The following is a 14,262-nucleotide window of genomic DNA, read 5'->3' on the forward strand; positions in this document are numbered from 1 at the left end:
TTTTATGTTAAGTTGGTCACTCCAAGAGTGCCAATTCCGTTGTTTTTCATGTAAATGATTTCTTGTGGGTGGCAGCACTGGAGCTGAGTGCTCACCCCGTGGTGTTCTTTGCTCTCAGGCCACTTTGGATGTCGTGATGCACCTCCAGTTCCACTACATCGAGAAGCTGTGGCAATCCTTCTGGAGTCCCAAGGCACCCCCTAGTGATGGCCCCACTGCTCTGCCCTCCAGGTACTCCCCTGCTTCCCTTCTTTTTAACATTAATGATCTCTTTTTAACATTAATGAAGTTTTTTTTTAGTCTTTTTGAGCCTAAAGCCTGTTTTTCTTCAGTGCCAAGATTTTAGGTAGATGATCTTACAGGTACAAATCTATGCCCTTCAAATGAAACTTATTGTGGGGAGAAAATCCTGTCTGAGATATTCAGTCATTCTGGTTTTTAGATAGACCAAATAGAAAGAAAAGCAAGCTATAGGATTGTGTACTTGCTATTCCAAAACACCTCCTGGTATCTGAAAATAAACAAGCAGAAAATCAGCATAAATGAGTGCTTTGGAGAATTTGGGAGTATTTTCTGCCTTGCAGAGCTGTGACAAAGAGAGTTGGAAGTGTTTCATATTGTAATGCAAAGTTCAGAGCTTTCAAAAGGAGCTTCTCATTCCCCTGCATCTGATTCCACAATATAAATTATCAGCCCTCACCAGTTTTGAGGTGTTGGGGCTGGGTTGGACTCGATGATCTTTAAGGTCTCTTCCAACCTGGTTATCCTGTGAATTCTTGGAGTCACCACTCAGCCACGTCCCCAAGTGCCACATCCCCACCTTTTCTGGACACTTCCAGGGATGGTGACTCCACCACAGCCTGTTCCAATGCCTGATCACTTTTTCAGTGAAGAAATTTTCCCTCATATCCAATCTAAACCTCCCCTGGGGTGATTTGAGGCTGATTGGTCTCATCCACGTCCCTTGCACCTCCTGCTGTCCCCAGTGATGATTCCCTGCTCAGATTTTAGGGATTCTCTGAGGTTTTAGGGATTTCCAGACTGACTTTCTGCCTTGCCTGCCTGCCCAGACCTGTCAGTGCCTCTTGTTTTGAGGCAGATCATTGCAAACAAAGCTGCTTTCATCTTTTCACTCCTGCCTGGCTTGTTGCTGTGCCTCTTCCTCATCCTTTATGCATTGGGAGCTGCTGCCAGGGGAATGGAAATAAGTGAAAACAGAGAAAATTGAAAAAATTCTTAAAATTTCTATCACAAATCTGTCCGCTCTTACTGAGGTTATAAAGATGAACGTTTTCTATTCAGAAGAAAAATGGTAAAACATTGAGTAATAAGGAAAGATCCCTCAAAAATCAGTAGAATATGGCCCTGTAAATGTTGCCCAGGGGATATTTTCCTGCAAGGAGTCACTGCAGCTGTGTTTGCTTGGTTTAAAATCTCAATTTTTTGAGGGAACAGCTCCCAGGCAGATTGCAACACCCCAGGAGCTGTTTCTAGATACACAGAGAAAACTGAAGGCAGCTTTTCTGCAGGGCTCTCACACCTCTGCCATTTACCCAGAGAGGTAAATAACACACTCCCTCCCCTTCTTAATATATAAATATAAATACAAACCCCAAATATTAGGGAGGAGGCACACTGAAAACATGAGAAGATGCAGAACATGGATGCACTTCACAGCAGGTTCCCAGCAGGTTTCCTGACCTGTTTCTCCAAGTGGGGTTTTCCAGGAGTTATGCCCGTGGAGTTCAGCACTAAAAATCTGCAGCCTGAGGCTCAAAGTCCCCTTTAGAGCATGTCCAAGGCTTGGCTTTAATGATTTTGATGGGCAAAAAGACCCTTTCCATGGGGAAAGACCCTTCCAAATTCCCAATTCCCAGCATAATGTGTGGGTGAGCAGCTCTGGCAGTGAATTCAGGCTTCAGCTCTTTCTGCTTGCCTTGTAACAAATATCTTGTGCCTTTATACATCTACAAAGTGAAAATAATGCAAGCTGGATTGACCCCAGTCAGTTACAGACAATATATTTTGTTCTCATCCAACCATTCAATCTCCTTCTTTCTGAAAATGTTCAGCATTTGGAGGGGTTAAACAACTTGAAAACTTCTCAATATCAGCTCACCTGCCCCTACCTTGGCTGCAAAGTTGTTGTCCCCAGGGCTGTGGCTCAGGAGGGTGAGAGGAGAGGGGAGGGAAGGTTTGGGAGCAGCTGGGGCTGTAGGGAGGATCCAGCTGAGCCTTTGCTGGCTGAGATGGCAGTGCTGGAGCTCAGCTCCCACTGAACAGGGGGTGTGAGAGGCTCTGAAGGTAAAAAGGGAACACCAGGAGTGTGGATTTGAGGGAAAACTGCTCCAAGCTCTGGCTCCAAGGACAGGGAGGTGCTGGCAGAGACAAGACCTGTATGAGCAGTCAAACATTTCCTCTTGCAAGGCACACAAAGATGATTTTTTCTGCTGAAAACTGGAGTTAGAAATGCAGAGGGAGGGGGAAAACACTGAATGCAAACCTGCTGCTAACTCTGTCTCCTTCCTCCTCCTCCTCCTGCAGTGAAGAGGAACCTGAAGGGACCCTCCCAAAGGACAAACTGATCACCCTGTGCAAGTATGAGCCCATCCTCAAGTGGATGAGGAGCTGTGACCACATCCTGTACCAGGCCCTGGTGGAGATCCTCATCCCTGACGTGCTCAGGCCAGTGCCCAGTGAGTACCCAGAGCCCCACCTGAGCCTGGTCTCACTCTGGCTATCACTTGCCACAAAGATTTCCACTGTAAAATCCCACTTGGAGGTGTTTGTCTTGGCTAAAATATCATGGTAAGAGCAGTGTTCCTCCTGCAGCATTGCTCTGGAGGGATATTTTGTACCCCCTGGCAATTCCCCTGCCTTTTAAATTTGATGTGTTGCATTTCACATCTCCTGATTTTGGCCAGGAGTTTGGATATGGGAGCTCTTTGGGCTGTGGCTCCTTGGAGGTCTTTGTTTGCACAGAACCATCCTGTCCCTGACTGCACTCCCAGAAATTAGGGGTCAACTTTTTGGGAGATTAATAATGGGGTATTGAGAGTTTTCTCTCTGATTTGGATTCCCAAATGTCCCTCTGAGGGCTGTCACAAGCTGGGGCATGAGGGTGTCTCTGAAAATGCTTGAAAAATGCTCAGAAGGGCTATAAGTAAGAAAAGGACAAAAAAAAAGTAAGAATAATTAAAAATATATAGAAATGTTTAGGTTGGAAAAGATCTCTAAGATCATTAAGTCTAACTGTCATAAGGATAGGAGTAAGATAAGAATAAGAGTAAGAGTAAGAATAAGAGTAAGAATAAGAATAAGAATATAAGGATAATTTAAAAAAAACATAGAAATGTTTCAGTTGGAAAATACCTCTAGATCATTAAGTCCAGTTGTCATAAAGATAAGAGTAAGATAAGAATAAGAATAGGACAAAAGAAAATAAGAATAATAAAAAAAACACAGAAATGTTTAGGTTGGAAAAGACCTCTAAGATCATTAAGTCTAACTGTCATAAGGATAAGAGTAAGATAAGAATAAGGATAAGAATAAGGATAAGAATAAGAATAAGAATAAGAATAAGAATAAGAATAAGGATGAGAATAAGAGTAAAATGAGAATAAGAGTAAGAGTAAGAGTAAGAATAAAAAAAAAAGAAAAATAAAAATGAAAATGAGGAAGAAAAAGAATAATAAGAAGAGTTTGAGTAATAATATCAAAGAATAATTTGGGTGTATCGACCCAGCTGATTTCCTTGATGCTGAGTTGACATCTCAGCTAACCAGAACACAGGCTGGGCTTTCCCAGTAGTGTTAAGGTGGAAAATGGTAGCCAAAAATGCCACAGAGCAGCTTTTCTGACTCTGCAGCCTTCTTTGCAGGCACGCTGACCCAGGCCATCCGGAACTTTGCCAAGAGCTTGGAAGGGTGGCTGATGAATGCCATGAGTGAATTCCCCCCCCAGGTCGTGCAGACCAAGGTGAGCAGAGATGGGCCCAGTGTGTGTTTGCATCTTGCAGAAGTTCCTGCACCTGGCATGGTGCAATGGTTGATTGTGAACCAAAATCAGCCAGGAGTGGGAGGACAGGGGGGAAGTTCCTTTCTACCAGAAGTTGATGATTCTCTGTCCATGGAGCCATTTCTGTGCCCTGAAATTGCAGATAAAGTTTTGTGGGAGAAAATCATAGAGCCACAGAACATCCTGAGCTGGAAGGGACCCACAGGGATCATCACAAACCCCTGGCCCTGCACAGCCACCCCAACAATCTCACCCTGAGCATCCCTGGGAGTGGTGTCCAAACCCTCCTGGAGCTCTGGCAGCCTTGGGGCCAGGACCATTCCCTGTTATCTCTGCCCTGGAATGAGGCTGGAAAAGCCTGGAAAGCACAGGAGTGAGTGGCATTGCCCCAAGGCTCCTGCTCTCCTCAAGCCAGGGATCCTTGCTGCCTCTTCCCACCTTGTTGGTCTCTGCTGGAGTCAGAGTGTGAAAACCTGGTAGCTTAAAGAGAATAAATAATGGAATCATAGAATTATTCAGGTGTGGGTCCTTCCATTGCTGTTCTGCCTGGTGGAGCATTGTGTGGCCTAGGCACCCAGGGAGATGTTAATGGGAGGGGTCAGAATCCTTCATTCCCTACAAACCAACCCAAACTGAGCAGCACCTAAAGAGACACCACTGGTTCATGATCCACCCTGTGCCCTCAACCTGCTTCACAACCACCTGTGCCCAAGGATTGACTGAGCTGTTCTGAGTGCCTGGCACAAGGATTAGGTTGGAAATAACCTTTAAGATGATTTGAGTCCAACCACAACCCCAGCACGGCCCAGGCCACCACTAAACCATGTTCCCAAATGCCACCTCCACACGTTTGTTGAGCCCTCCCATGGCTGGTGACTGCAGCACTGCCTGTGCTGATGCCTGCAGGGCTGGGCAGGGAGCAGAGCTTGCCCTGCTGTGGTGGTGTTTGAGGGTCCCCAGGATGAGGGAAGAGATGAGAATCTTGACTCCATGTTTCAGAAGGCTGATTTATTATTTTACGATATATATTATATTAAAAGAAAATTATATACTAAAATTATACTAAAGAATAGAAGAAAGGAGACATCAGAAAGCTAGAAAGGAATGATAAAATTTTGTGACTGACACAGCTGGACTGTGTTGGCCATTAATTAAAAACAATCCACATGAAACAAATCAAAGATACACTTGTTGGTAAACCATCTCCAGACTACATTCCACAGCCATCAGATAGTTATTGTCTACATTTCTTTTCTGAGGCTTCTTGTGGGAATCCATAAATTTAGAAGGTTTTGGGAAAGCTACAAAGACAGCAGAACTGTGATTAGAGCCAAGCAGTAACCATGAGATAGATCAGCAGAAAAATTATGTAAAATGTAGAAAAGCAAAGACAAATAGAACAATGGTCTGTGTATTACCACTTGTCTAGAATAACTCCCTAAGCTAAAGAAAAGTTTATGTAGTGAGATATTAGAAAGTTTTAAGCTTAATAATGGAGCTCTCTGCATTGTGTTTTAAGGCTCACAAGTAGGTATTGTATTTGAAATAAGCAAGTATTGTTTTAACCAAAGGTACTTGTGCTTATAGTGGTTGGATAGGGCTACTGTCAATATAGAATATACACTATACAGATATAAATACTGTCAATGTGCTTTTGCTTTGTGTGATTGGTCAAAAAACTTACAAAGTGAGTTGTAACATTAAGTTCTTGGGATGTGAGCTGCTGGCATCTTCCCATTGTCATCACCATGGAATGAGGCTGATGCTGGAAAATAAAACAGCTTGAGAAGCGTTCCCCAGCAGCCCCATCCCGTTTGTGATTTGTACAGAGACCCCTGACCAGCGATAGCTCCTCAGGAGCAAAATCCTTTAGCTTTAGCTTCTCAGGAGAAAATCCTTTAGCTTCTCAGAGAAAATCCTAGCGAAAGGATCTCCATACAATATGCAGTGTGACCCTGCAGCCCCCGTGGTGTGTTGCAGGTGGGGGTGGTGAGTGCCTTTGCCCAGACCCTGCGCAGGTACACGTCCCTGAACCACCTGGCGCAGGCGGCGCGCGCCGTGCTGCAGAACACGTCCCAGATCAACCAGATGCTCAGCGACCTCAACCGCGTGGACTTCGCCAACGTGCAGGTACCCACCGACCCCCCCTGCTCCTCCCTGCCTTGGTCTGTCTGCTAAGGAAGGCAGGAGCCTCCCCTGAAATGGAAAATGTAAACTCCCTCCCTCCGAATTGCTGTAAATTTTAAATTAAGGGGCTCCCAGGCAAAAAAAAAATAAAGGGAAATAAATAACAGTTCTTTAATAGGGAAGAAAAGGATAAAATAAACAATGCAGTGAACTAAACCAACACTGACAGAGTAATGTAGTAAACAATGAAATAAACAATGCAGTAAACCAAAGCAACACTGACAGAGCTCCCTCTGAATTGCTCTATATTTTAAATTAAGGGGCTCTCGGGCAAAAAAATGTGGGAGCAGGAATAACAGTTTTTTATAAGGGAAGAAAAGAAAAGGATAAAATAAACAATGCAGTGAACTAAACCAACACTGCCAGAGTCAGAACCCAACCTGACACCTGTGGGTCAGGGTGTTGGCAGCAGGGCCATTGGAATTGTGGCTCAGCCCTCCTGCAGTGTCAGGAATGGTTCTGCTGGAGCAGGGATCCTGGAGAAGGGTGGAATCTTCCTCTTGTACCTGCTAGAAATTGATTCCTGGGTTGGGATACAACACCATGCACCATGGCTTGAGTAACCATGAACCCTTCTTCCAAGCAGGAGCAGGGCAGGAGTAACTGTGAACCCTTTTTCCAAGCAGGAGCAGGGCAGGAGTAACTGTGAACCCTTTCTCCTGAGCAGGAGCAGGGCATGAGTAACTGTGAGCCCTTTCTCCTGAGCAGGAGCAGGGCAGGAGTAACTGTGAACCCTTTCTCCTGAGCAGGAGCAGGCCTCGTGGGTGTGCCAGTGTGAGGAGGGCATGGTGCAGAAGCTGGAGCAGGATTTCAAGCTGACTCTGCAGCAGCAGAGCTCTCTGGACCAGTGGGCCAGCTGGCTGGACAATGTGGTCACTCAGGTGCTGAAGCACCACGAGGGTAGCCCCAGCTTCCCCAAGGCAGCCAGGCAGTTCCTGTTGAAGTGGTCTTTCTACAGGTACATTTTCTTTGTCATTTTGGGGTATTTCTGCATCAGGCTTGGGAGCAAAGAACTCCTTGAAAAGCCAAGGCCAAGTTCTTCAGTCCTATTAAACTCTGTTTAACTGTGGTTCTGGTAACATTTCAGGACAGGGATAAGATACTCCATAAACTAAATTTCTTAAAGCCAAGGCCAAGTTCTTTACTCCCATGGAACTCTGCTTAAAAGTGGTTCTGCTATCGATTCAGGATGGGGATAGGATGCTCCATAAACTAAATTTCTTAAAGCCAAGGCCAAGTTCTTTACTCCCATGGAATTCTGCTTGACTGTGGTTCTGGTGTCCTTTCAGGATGGGGATAAGATATTCCATTTAGAAAACTAAATTTCTTAAAGCCAAGGCCAAGTTCTTCAGTCCTATGAAACTCTGTTTAACTGTGGTTCTGGTAACCTTTCAGAACGGGGATAGGATGCTCCATAAACTAAATTTCTTAAAGCCAAGGGCAAGTTCTTTACTCCCATAGAACTCTGCTTAACTGTGGTTCTGGTATCCCTTCAGGACAGGCATAGGATGCTCCATAAACCAAATTTCTTAAACTGTTTTGATACTTTTGGGTCAGAGGCAGAGACAGTGTTGGGTCCCACAGTACCACCAGGGTTCCAGAACTTACATCAGCCATGGCAGAGATGTAAAACTGAGCCCAGATTTGTGCTTCCTGCCCATTCCCAGCTCCATGGTGATCCGGGACCTCACCCTGCGCAGCGCCGCCAGCTTTGGCTCCTTCCACCTGATCCGCCTGCTCTACGACGAGTACATGTTCTACCTGGTGGAGCATCGTGTGGCCCAGGCAACAGGGGAGACCCCAATTGCTGTCATGGGAGAGGTGAGAGCCCTTTATTCCCTATAAACCAACCCAAAAGAAGCAGCTCCTCCAAAGACAGCGCTGGTTCATAAAGCACACTGTGCCCTCGGCTTGTTTTACAACAAAAATTATTTATTGAGTTGTTTTGGCACAAGGAAAGAGCTCCTGGAGCATCTTCCCTGAGCTTGTGGGTCTTGGGTTTGGGTGGTTGAGCATCATTTGGGCTTTGGGGGCCTGGAGGAGGGAGGGAAAGGATCTCCCCCCTTCTCTGCACCACCTGTGACTGCCAGCCCTGACTCTGGGACTCCTGACAGGGCAAAGTCCATCAAAACCAAGCAGAAATGGTCCAAAAGTTGCTTTCAGCACCTGAACTTGTGCAGGCCTCTACAAGCTCCAGCATTACCTGCACAGCCAGCCACTCCCTCCATTTTTGAGGTGAAGAAGAGGATGATGGGGTTGTTTGGGCTGTTCGTGAGGGTTTGGGGGTTTTTTTGTTCACAGTAATTCTGGTGCCTGGCTTGCAGGCAGGTCCTGTCCTACCTAGCTGAGGCCACATCCAAATTTTCCCTCTGAAATACAGAGTTAAAAGCCCCTGATAAACCTGTGACAGCAATGCTAAAACTACTGTGAGTTTAAAGCTGAGCCCACACACTCAAAACTGATCTCATTTGCTCCTGGAAGCTTCCACAGAGCTCATGTAGGGATCCAGGCAAACCAAAGCCTGTTGGTTCTGCCTTCCCTGCCCTCCCACTCTGCTCCAGCTGCAGTGCTGAGTTCCCACTGTTCCCTGCAAAACCTCCTCCCTCAGTGGCATTAAAGATCAGGAAAGGCAGAGTCTGGCTCCCATTCCTCAGGCTTTTCCTCCATCCAACCCTTGCAATATTCCTGCTCTCCAGGAGGAGGCTGATTCTTCCCAGCAAAGAAGGATGAAGTGTCCTCCCACTCCCACTGAATTCTGTAATTCCCACTCTCCTCAGCTCCTGCCCAGCTTTCCATGATTTTCCAGCATTGTTGTTGCAGCAGTTTGGTGTCTCAGACCTCGTCATTGAGAGGGACACCACATCTCCAGAGCCAAGGAGCTCTCTGGTTCCACATCCTGGATCCAAACTCTCTCAAGACATCACTGCAAAGGCTTTGCAGGGAGGGGAAATGCCTGAGAGGTGGAAAGGGCTGGAGAAAAGGCACCACCTTTGCCTGTAGCAGCACTTGGTCATCACCTGGGAGATGGAAAAATTTCCATTCTTTCATTCTGCCTTAATTCCAGAGCTAAACCCTGCCCTGGATTGTTGTGTGTGTTATTTGCCCAGAAGTTTAAATGGCAACAAAAGGCTTTTCCCCCAAAACCTGTGGTTGCTTTTCATTTCTGCTCTCCACCACCAACGCTCACAGTCTCTCCTGGGTGCTTGAATTGTCTGGCACCTCAGCTCCCCAAAGCCTCACTGACCCCAGAACTCCTTTTTCTTTCAGTTTGGTGACCTCACATCCCTGTCCCCAACACTGCTGGACAAAGGTACCTGCCCTCCCTGCCAGGGAGTGATGGTTTGGGAGGGTTGGAGAGGTGGGATGGTTTGGGAGGGTTGGGATGGTTTGGGAGGTGGGATGGTTTGGGAGGGTTCAGGGTGGGATGGTTTGGGAGGGTTGGGATGGTTTTGGGATGGTTTGGGAGAGTTGGAGAGGTGGGATGGTTTGGGAGGGTTGGGATGGTTTGGGATGGTTTGTGAGGGTTGGGATGGTTTGGGAGGGTTGGGATGGTTTTGGGATGGTTTGGGAGAGTTGGAGAGGTGGGATGGTTTGGGAGGGTTGGGATGGTTTGGGATGGTTTGTGAGGGTTGGGATGGTTTGGGAGGGTTCAGGGTGGGATGGTTTGGGAGGTGGGATGGTTTGGGAAGGTTGGGATGGTTTGGGAGGGTTGGAGAGGTGGGATGGTTTGGGAGGGTTGGGATGGTTTGGGATGGTTTGTGAGGGTTGGGATGGTTTGGGAGGGTTCAGGGTGGGATGGTTTGGGAGGTGGGATGGTTTGGGAAGGTTGGGATGGTTTGGGAGGGTTGGAGGGTGGGATGGTTTGGGAGGGTTGGGATGGTTTGGGATGGTTTGGGAAGGTTGGGATGGTTTGGGAGGTTTGGGGACCCTTGTGCTGCCTCTTGCAGCCTGCTCTGCTGGCAGGCAGCTCCTGGTGGCCCCGTGCCCTGCTCTGAGCCCTGTCCTTTGCAGATGACATCGAGCTGGGCACAGAGGGGGACCCGGGGGAGCCGCTGGTGAAACGGGAGCGCACCGAGCCCGGCCACTCCCTGCAGGACATCTGAGCCCTGGGCTGGACCTGGCCACCCCCTGCAGGACATCTGAGCCCTGGGCTGGACCTGGCCACCCCCTGCAGGACATCTGAGCCCTGGGCTGGACCGAGCCATCCATCCGGAGCCAGGCGGGGAGTGCCAAGCCCGGCCCCTCCCGGATCTGCGTTATTATAGTGCCTCTTAGTTTCTCTTGATGTTTACTCGTGTTTGAGGATGGGCTGAGCTGGTTTTGGCTGCCAGTGTCCCTCCAGAGGGGAGGGAGAAGCTCCAGAGTCTGCTCCCAAGGGATGGAAGGCTCTGTGGTCAGCAGCAGGTGGGATGTGCCTGGCTGGAGGAGCTGTCCTGGCTCTCTCAGGGAAGGTGCTTTGGGTTCCTTCCCCACATCTCAGACTTCACTGTGATACAAACTTGAACCAATCAGTGCCCAAGAAGAAGGAGAAATACCCGGCCCTTCTCCTGCAGCCTTTCCAGACCAGCTGTCCTGGCTCTGGCTTTGCCAAATCTCTTGCACGGGGAGCACAGGGCAGTTGGTGTCCCCTGTCCCCCCGGGAGAGGCTCCAGGCTGCACATCCCGAGGGACACAGCCGTGCTCTGGGACTATGGGATGAGCATTCCCACCTGCTTCCATGGCTCCCCAGCTTGGCACTTCACCCCATGGCTCCTGGGATGCCAACTCAAGATACCAAAGGACTCGGAGGCAGTGGCAGCTGGAGGCAGAGCGTGCCCATTGCCCCACGTGCCATGATGCCTGGGGGCGATCCTGTGGTGATCTCATGGCAATTCTGTGGTGATCCCCTGTGGTGATCCCAAGGTGATCCCAAGGCAATTCTGTGGTGATCCCGTGGTGGTCTCATGATCCCATGGCAATCCCATGGCAATCCCATGATGATCCCCTGGCAATCCTGTCGTGATCCCATGGTGATCCCTTGGCAATCCCATGGTGATCCTGTGGTGATCCTATGGCAACCCCATGGTGATCCTGTGGCAATCGCATGGAGATCCCATGATGATTCCATGCTGATCCCATGGCAATCCCATGCTGATCCCATGGCAATCCCATGGCAATCTCCTGGCAATTCCATGCTGATCCCATGGCAATCCCATGGCAATTCCATAGCAATCCCATGGCAATCCCATGGTGACCCCATGGCCATCCCCATCCTCCACGGTGCCCAGGTACACAGGAACCGGTCCCACATCCTGGGGTTTGTGAAATTCCCACCCCTTGTCCTGCTCTGAGGTTGAAGGGGGGTCTGGAGCAGGGGTGAGGGGGTGTGACTGCAGTGCCTTAGGGGGGCCCTGTTCCCATTTCCCTGCTCCAGGGGGCCCAGCACGGCCCAGCACGGCCCAGCCTGGCCCAGCACAGCCCAGCCTGGCCCAGCAGCCCATCCCAGGTAGGGAGGGGCTGGCACAGACCCCCAGCACTCCCCTGGCATTTCCCTTTCTGGATCCCTTTGCCTTTTCCTGTGGGGTGGATCTGTGGGGCTGAGCTGGGGGAGCTCTGCAGGGTTGATCCCCCTTCCCCATGTCCTGTGGGGTCATGGATTGCCCTGGGATGCTGTGGACTGCACTGGGGTGCTGTGGGCTACAGGGCAGAGGAGGTGGGGGATCTGTAAAACAAAGCCCTGGGGCAAATGTCTCTGTGAATAAAGGCCGTGTCATAAATAGCTTTTATTATTATTATTAATGTTATTATTATTATTATTATGGTTTCTGGTGCTGCAGTGTTTGGTGTGAGCTTTTCCAGGGGTCTCATGTGCATTGCCTAGCAGAGTATCTTCTTCCCAAATCTCTGATTTTCTCATTCCCAGAGGCACTAAGGCAGCTGTGCCACTTTCAAACACATTGAAATCAGAGTGTGTGCAAAGGCACATCCTCCCTCTGTGCTATGCTGCCGTGCCAGGGTGGTGTTTGTCTGTAAATGTCTCACATGGAAGTGTCAGGAGAGAAGTGAGAGAGGCAGATTTAACTGTACATAACCATGAAAACCCCCCTGGGTCAGAGTCCACACTTGGGATCCTGCTGATGAGATAAGAGAGTCTGAAAAAACAACTGAGCAACCAAATCTGAGCTGCCCTGCTGCCACTGGGGGCCACAGGGAGTTCAGCTCTTCCTCTGAGGGAGGCCAGCGTGCAAAGGAGATGCTCTGGAGCTCTGCAGCAGCACCCAAACCCCCCCACAGCAATAAATGTGTATCCACTGCTCAGGCCTGCACAAGGAGTGTCGTGGTCCCGTTTCTTCTGAGGTCCCTGAGAGGTGCCAGGAGATGCTGCAGTGTCACAGACATCTTTGATGGAAAACCCTTTCCTTAGGATTGTTCCTCCTGAGAAGCTGAGAGGCCTCAGGAACAAAATGTAACCAATGGTTATCTGCTGCTGTGGAATGCAACAGGTGCATCTGGGATTGGCCTCATGTGGTTGTTTCTAATTAATGGCCAATCACAGCCCAGCTGGCTCAGACAGAGAGCTGAGCCACAAACCTTTGTTATCATTCCTTCCTATTCTATTCTTAGCTAGCCTTCTGATGAAACCTTTTCTTCTATTCTTTTAGTATAGTTTTAATGTAATATATATCATAAAATAATAAATCAAGCCTTCTGAAACACGGAGTCAGATCCTCATCTCTTCCCTCATCCTCAGAGCCCTGTGAGCACGGGCACAGTGCAGCAGCCTGGGGGGATGCAGGAGCTGCCCAGGGGGATTGCAGCAGTTCAGGGCAGGGTCTGGGCTCTGCAGGAGGCAGATTCCCCTTGGAGCAGCAGCTGCTGTGCCAGATAACCCAGAGGGGATGTGACAGCGTTCACAGGGCTCTGAGGATGAGGGAAGAGATGAGGATCTGACTCCATGTTTCAAAAGGCTTGATTTATTATTTTATTATATATATTACATTAAAACTATATTAAAAGAATAGAAGAAAGGATTTCATCAGAAGGCTGGGTAAGAATAGAATAGGAAAGAATGAATAACAAAAGTTTGTGTCTGGGACAGAAAGTCTGAGCCAGCTGGGCTGTGATTGGCCATTGATTAGAAACAACCACATGAGACCAATCCCAGATGCACCTGTTGCATTCCACAGCAGCAGATAACCGTTGGTTACATTTTGTTCCTGAGGCCTCTCAGCTTCTCAGGAGGAACAATCCTAAGGAAAGGATTTTCCATAAAAGATGTCTGTGACAAGGGGAGGAGAGGATCAGACTGAGCACAGGGCCACGGGAGGATTTTCTAATTAATCTTCCAGACTAATTGAGAGGATGGGAGGGATGTGACAAGGGCTGGGTCATTCCTGCTCTGACCCCTCAGGAAGGTTCAGCCTCAGCCTCTGGGGGCCTTTGCTTCACTGTCCCTCTGGATCAGCCCAGTCTTGGGGTGTTTGGGATGTTCTGCACCAGACAGAGCCTCTTCCTTTGGGAATCTCAGCTCTGGAAGAGGAGATCATTTCCCCCAGGGGAGCTGGGCAGCACCTGCTGACCCTGAGGAAAAATCTGCCTCTAACCACAAAGCAAACACAGCTCCAAATCTCCCTGTCAGCACCTCCACCCCCATCCTCAGCTGCCTCTGGCTCCATCACCCCTCCCAGATGGGCAAATCCTGCAGAGATTTCTGCACAAGCATCTCAGGATTTTGTGTTCCACCTCTTCCCAGGCAGCAGAGAGCACCAGGAGGTGGCAGGAGAAGGGGAGGTGCCACCAAACCTGGGGAAATCAGAGGGGTGGAACTTTCCAGAAGCAGCTGGACATTGCCAGTCCCTGTGGCTCATCCCAGAAGGGCAACCCTGGAGCTGGGCAGGGTGGCAGAGCCCAGGGGACACTGCAGGGCCACCAGCCTGGGGGTGCTGCTGCTCTGGGGACAGCCAGGACACCCTGGAGTGCCTGGCACAAGGAAGGAGCTCCTGGAGCATCTTCCCTGGAGCTTTGGGGTGGTTGAGCATCATTTGGGCTTTGGGGGCCTGGAGGAGGGAGGGAAAAGAT

General features: G+C 49.1%; 1 protein-coding gene across 8 annotated transcripts in view; it reads left to right on the plus strand.

Moving 5' to 3' along the window:
• Positions 1 to 11,975, plus strand: part of RFX2 (regulatory factor X2) — an 86,277-nt gene extending 74,302 nt beyond the window's left edge. For 7 of the 8 annotated variants that reach the window (XM_066566346.1, XM_066566349.1, XM_066566350.1 and 4 more), the window contains 8 exons: positions 119 to 231; positions 2,545 to 2,696; positions 3,881 to 3,978; positions 5,998 to 6,147; positions 6,954 to 7,162; positions 7,872 to 8,025; positions 9,472 to 9,514; positions 10,216 to 11,975. In XM_066566346.1, the coding sequence (XP_066422443.1) occupies positions 119 to 231; positions 2,545 to 2,696; positions 3,881 to 3,978; positions 5,998 to 6,147; positions 6,954 to 7,162; positions 7,872 to 8,025; positions 9,472 to 9,514; positions 10,216 to 10,307 (1,011 nt within the window). In that variant the 3' untranslated portion in view covers positions 10,308 to 11,975. The remainder of the gene's footprint in view (positions 1 to 118; positions 232 to 2,544; positions 2,697 to 3,880; positions 3,979 to 5,997; positions 6,148 to 6,953; positions 7,163 to 7,871; positions 8,026 to 9,471; positions 9,515 to 10,215) is intronic. The other variant, XM_066566348.1, reaches the window with a different exon arrangement.
• Positions 11,976 to 14,262: the final 2,287 nt, after the last annotated feature.

The sequence above is a fragment of the Molothrus aeneus genome, chromosome 27 (assembly GCF_037042795.1).
Source record: "Molothrus aeneus isolate 106 chromosome 27, BPBGC_Maene_1.0, whole genome shotgun sequence".
NCBI lineage: Eukaryota > Metazoa > Chordata > Aves > Passeriformes > Icteridae > Molothrus > Molothrus aeneus.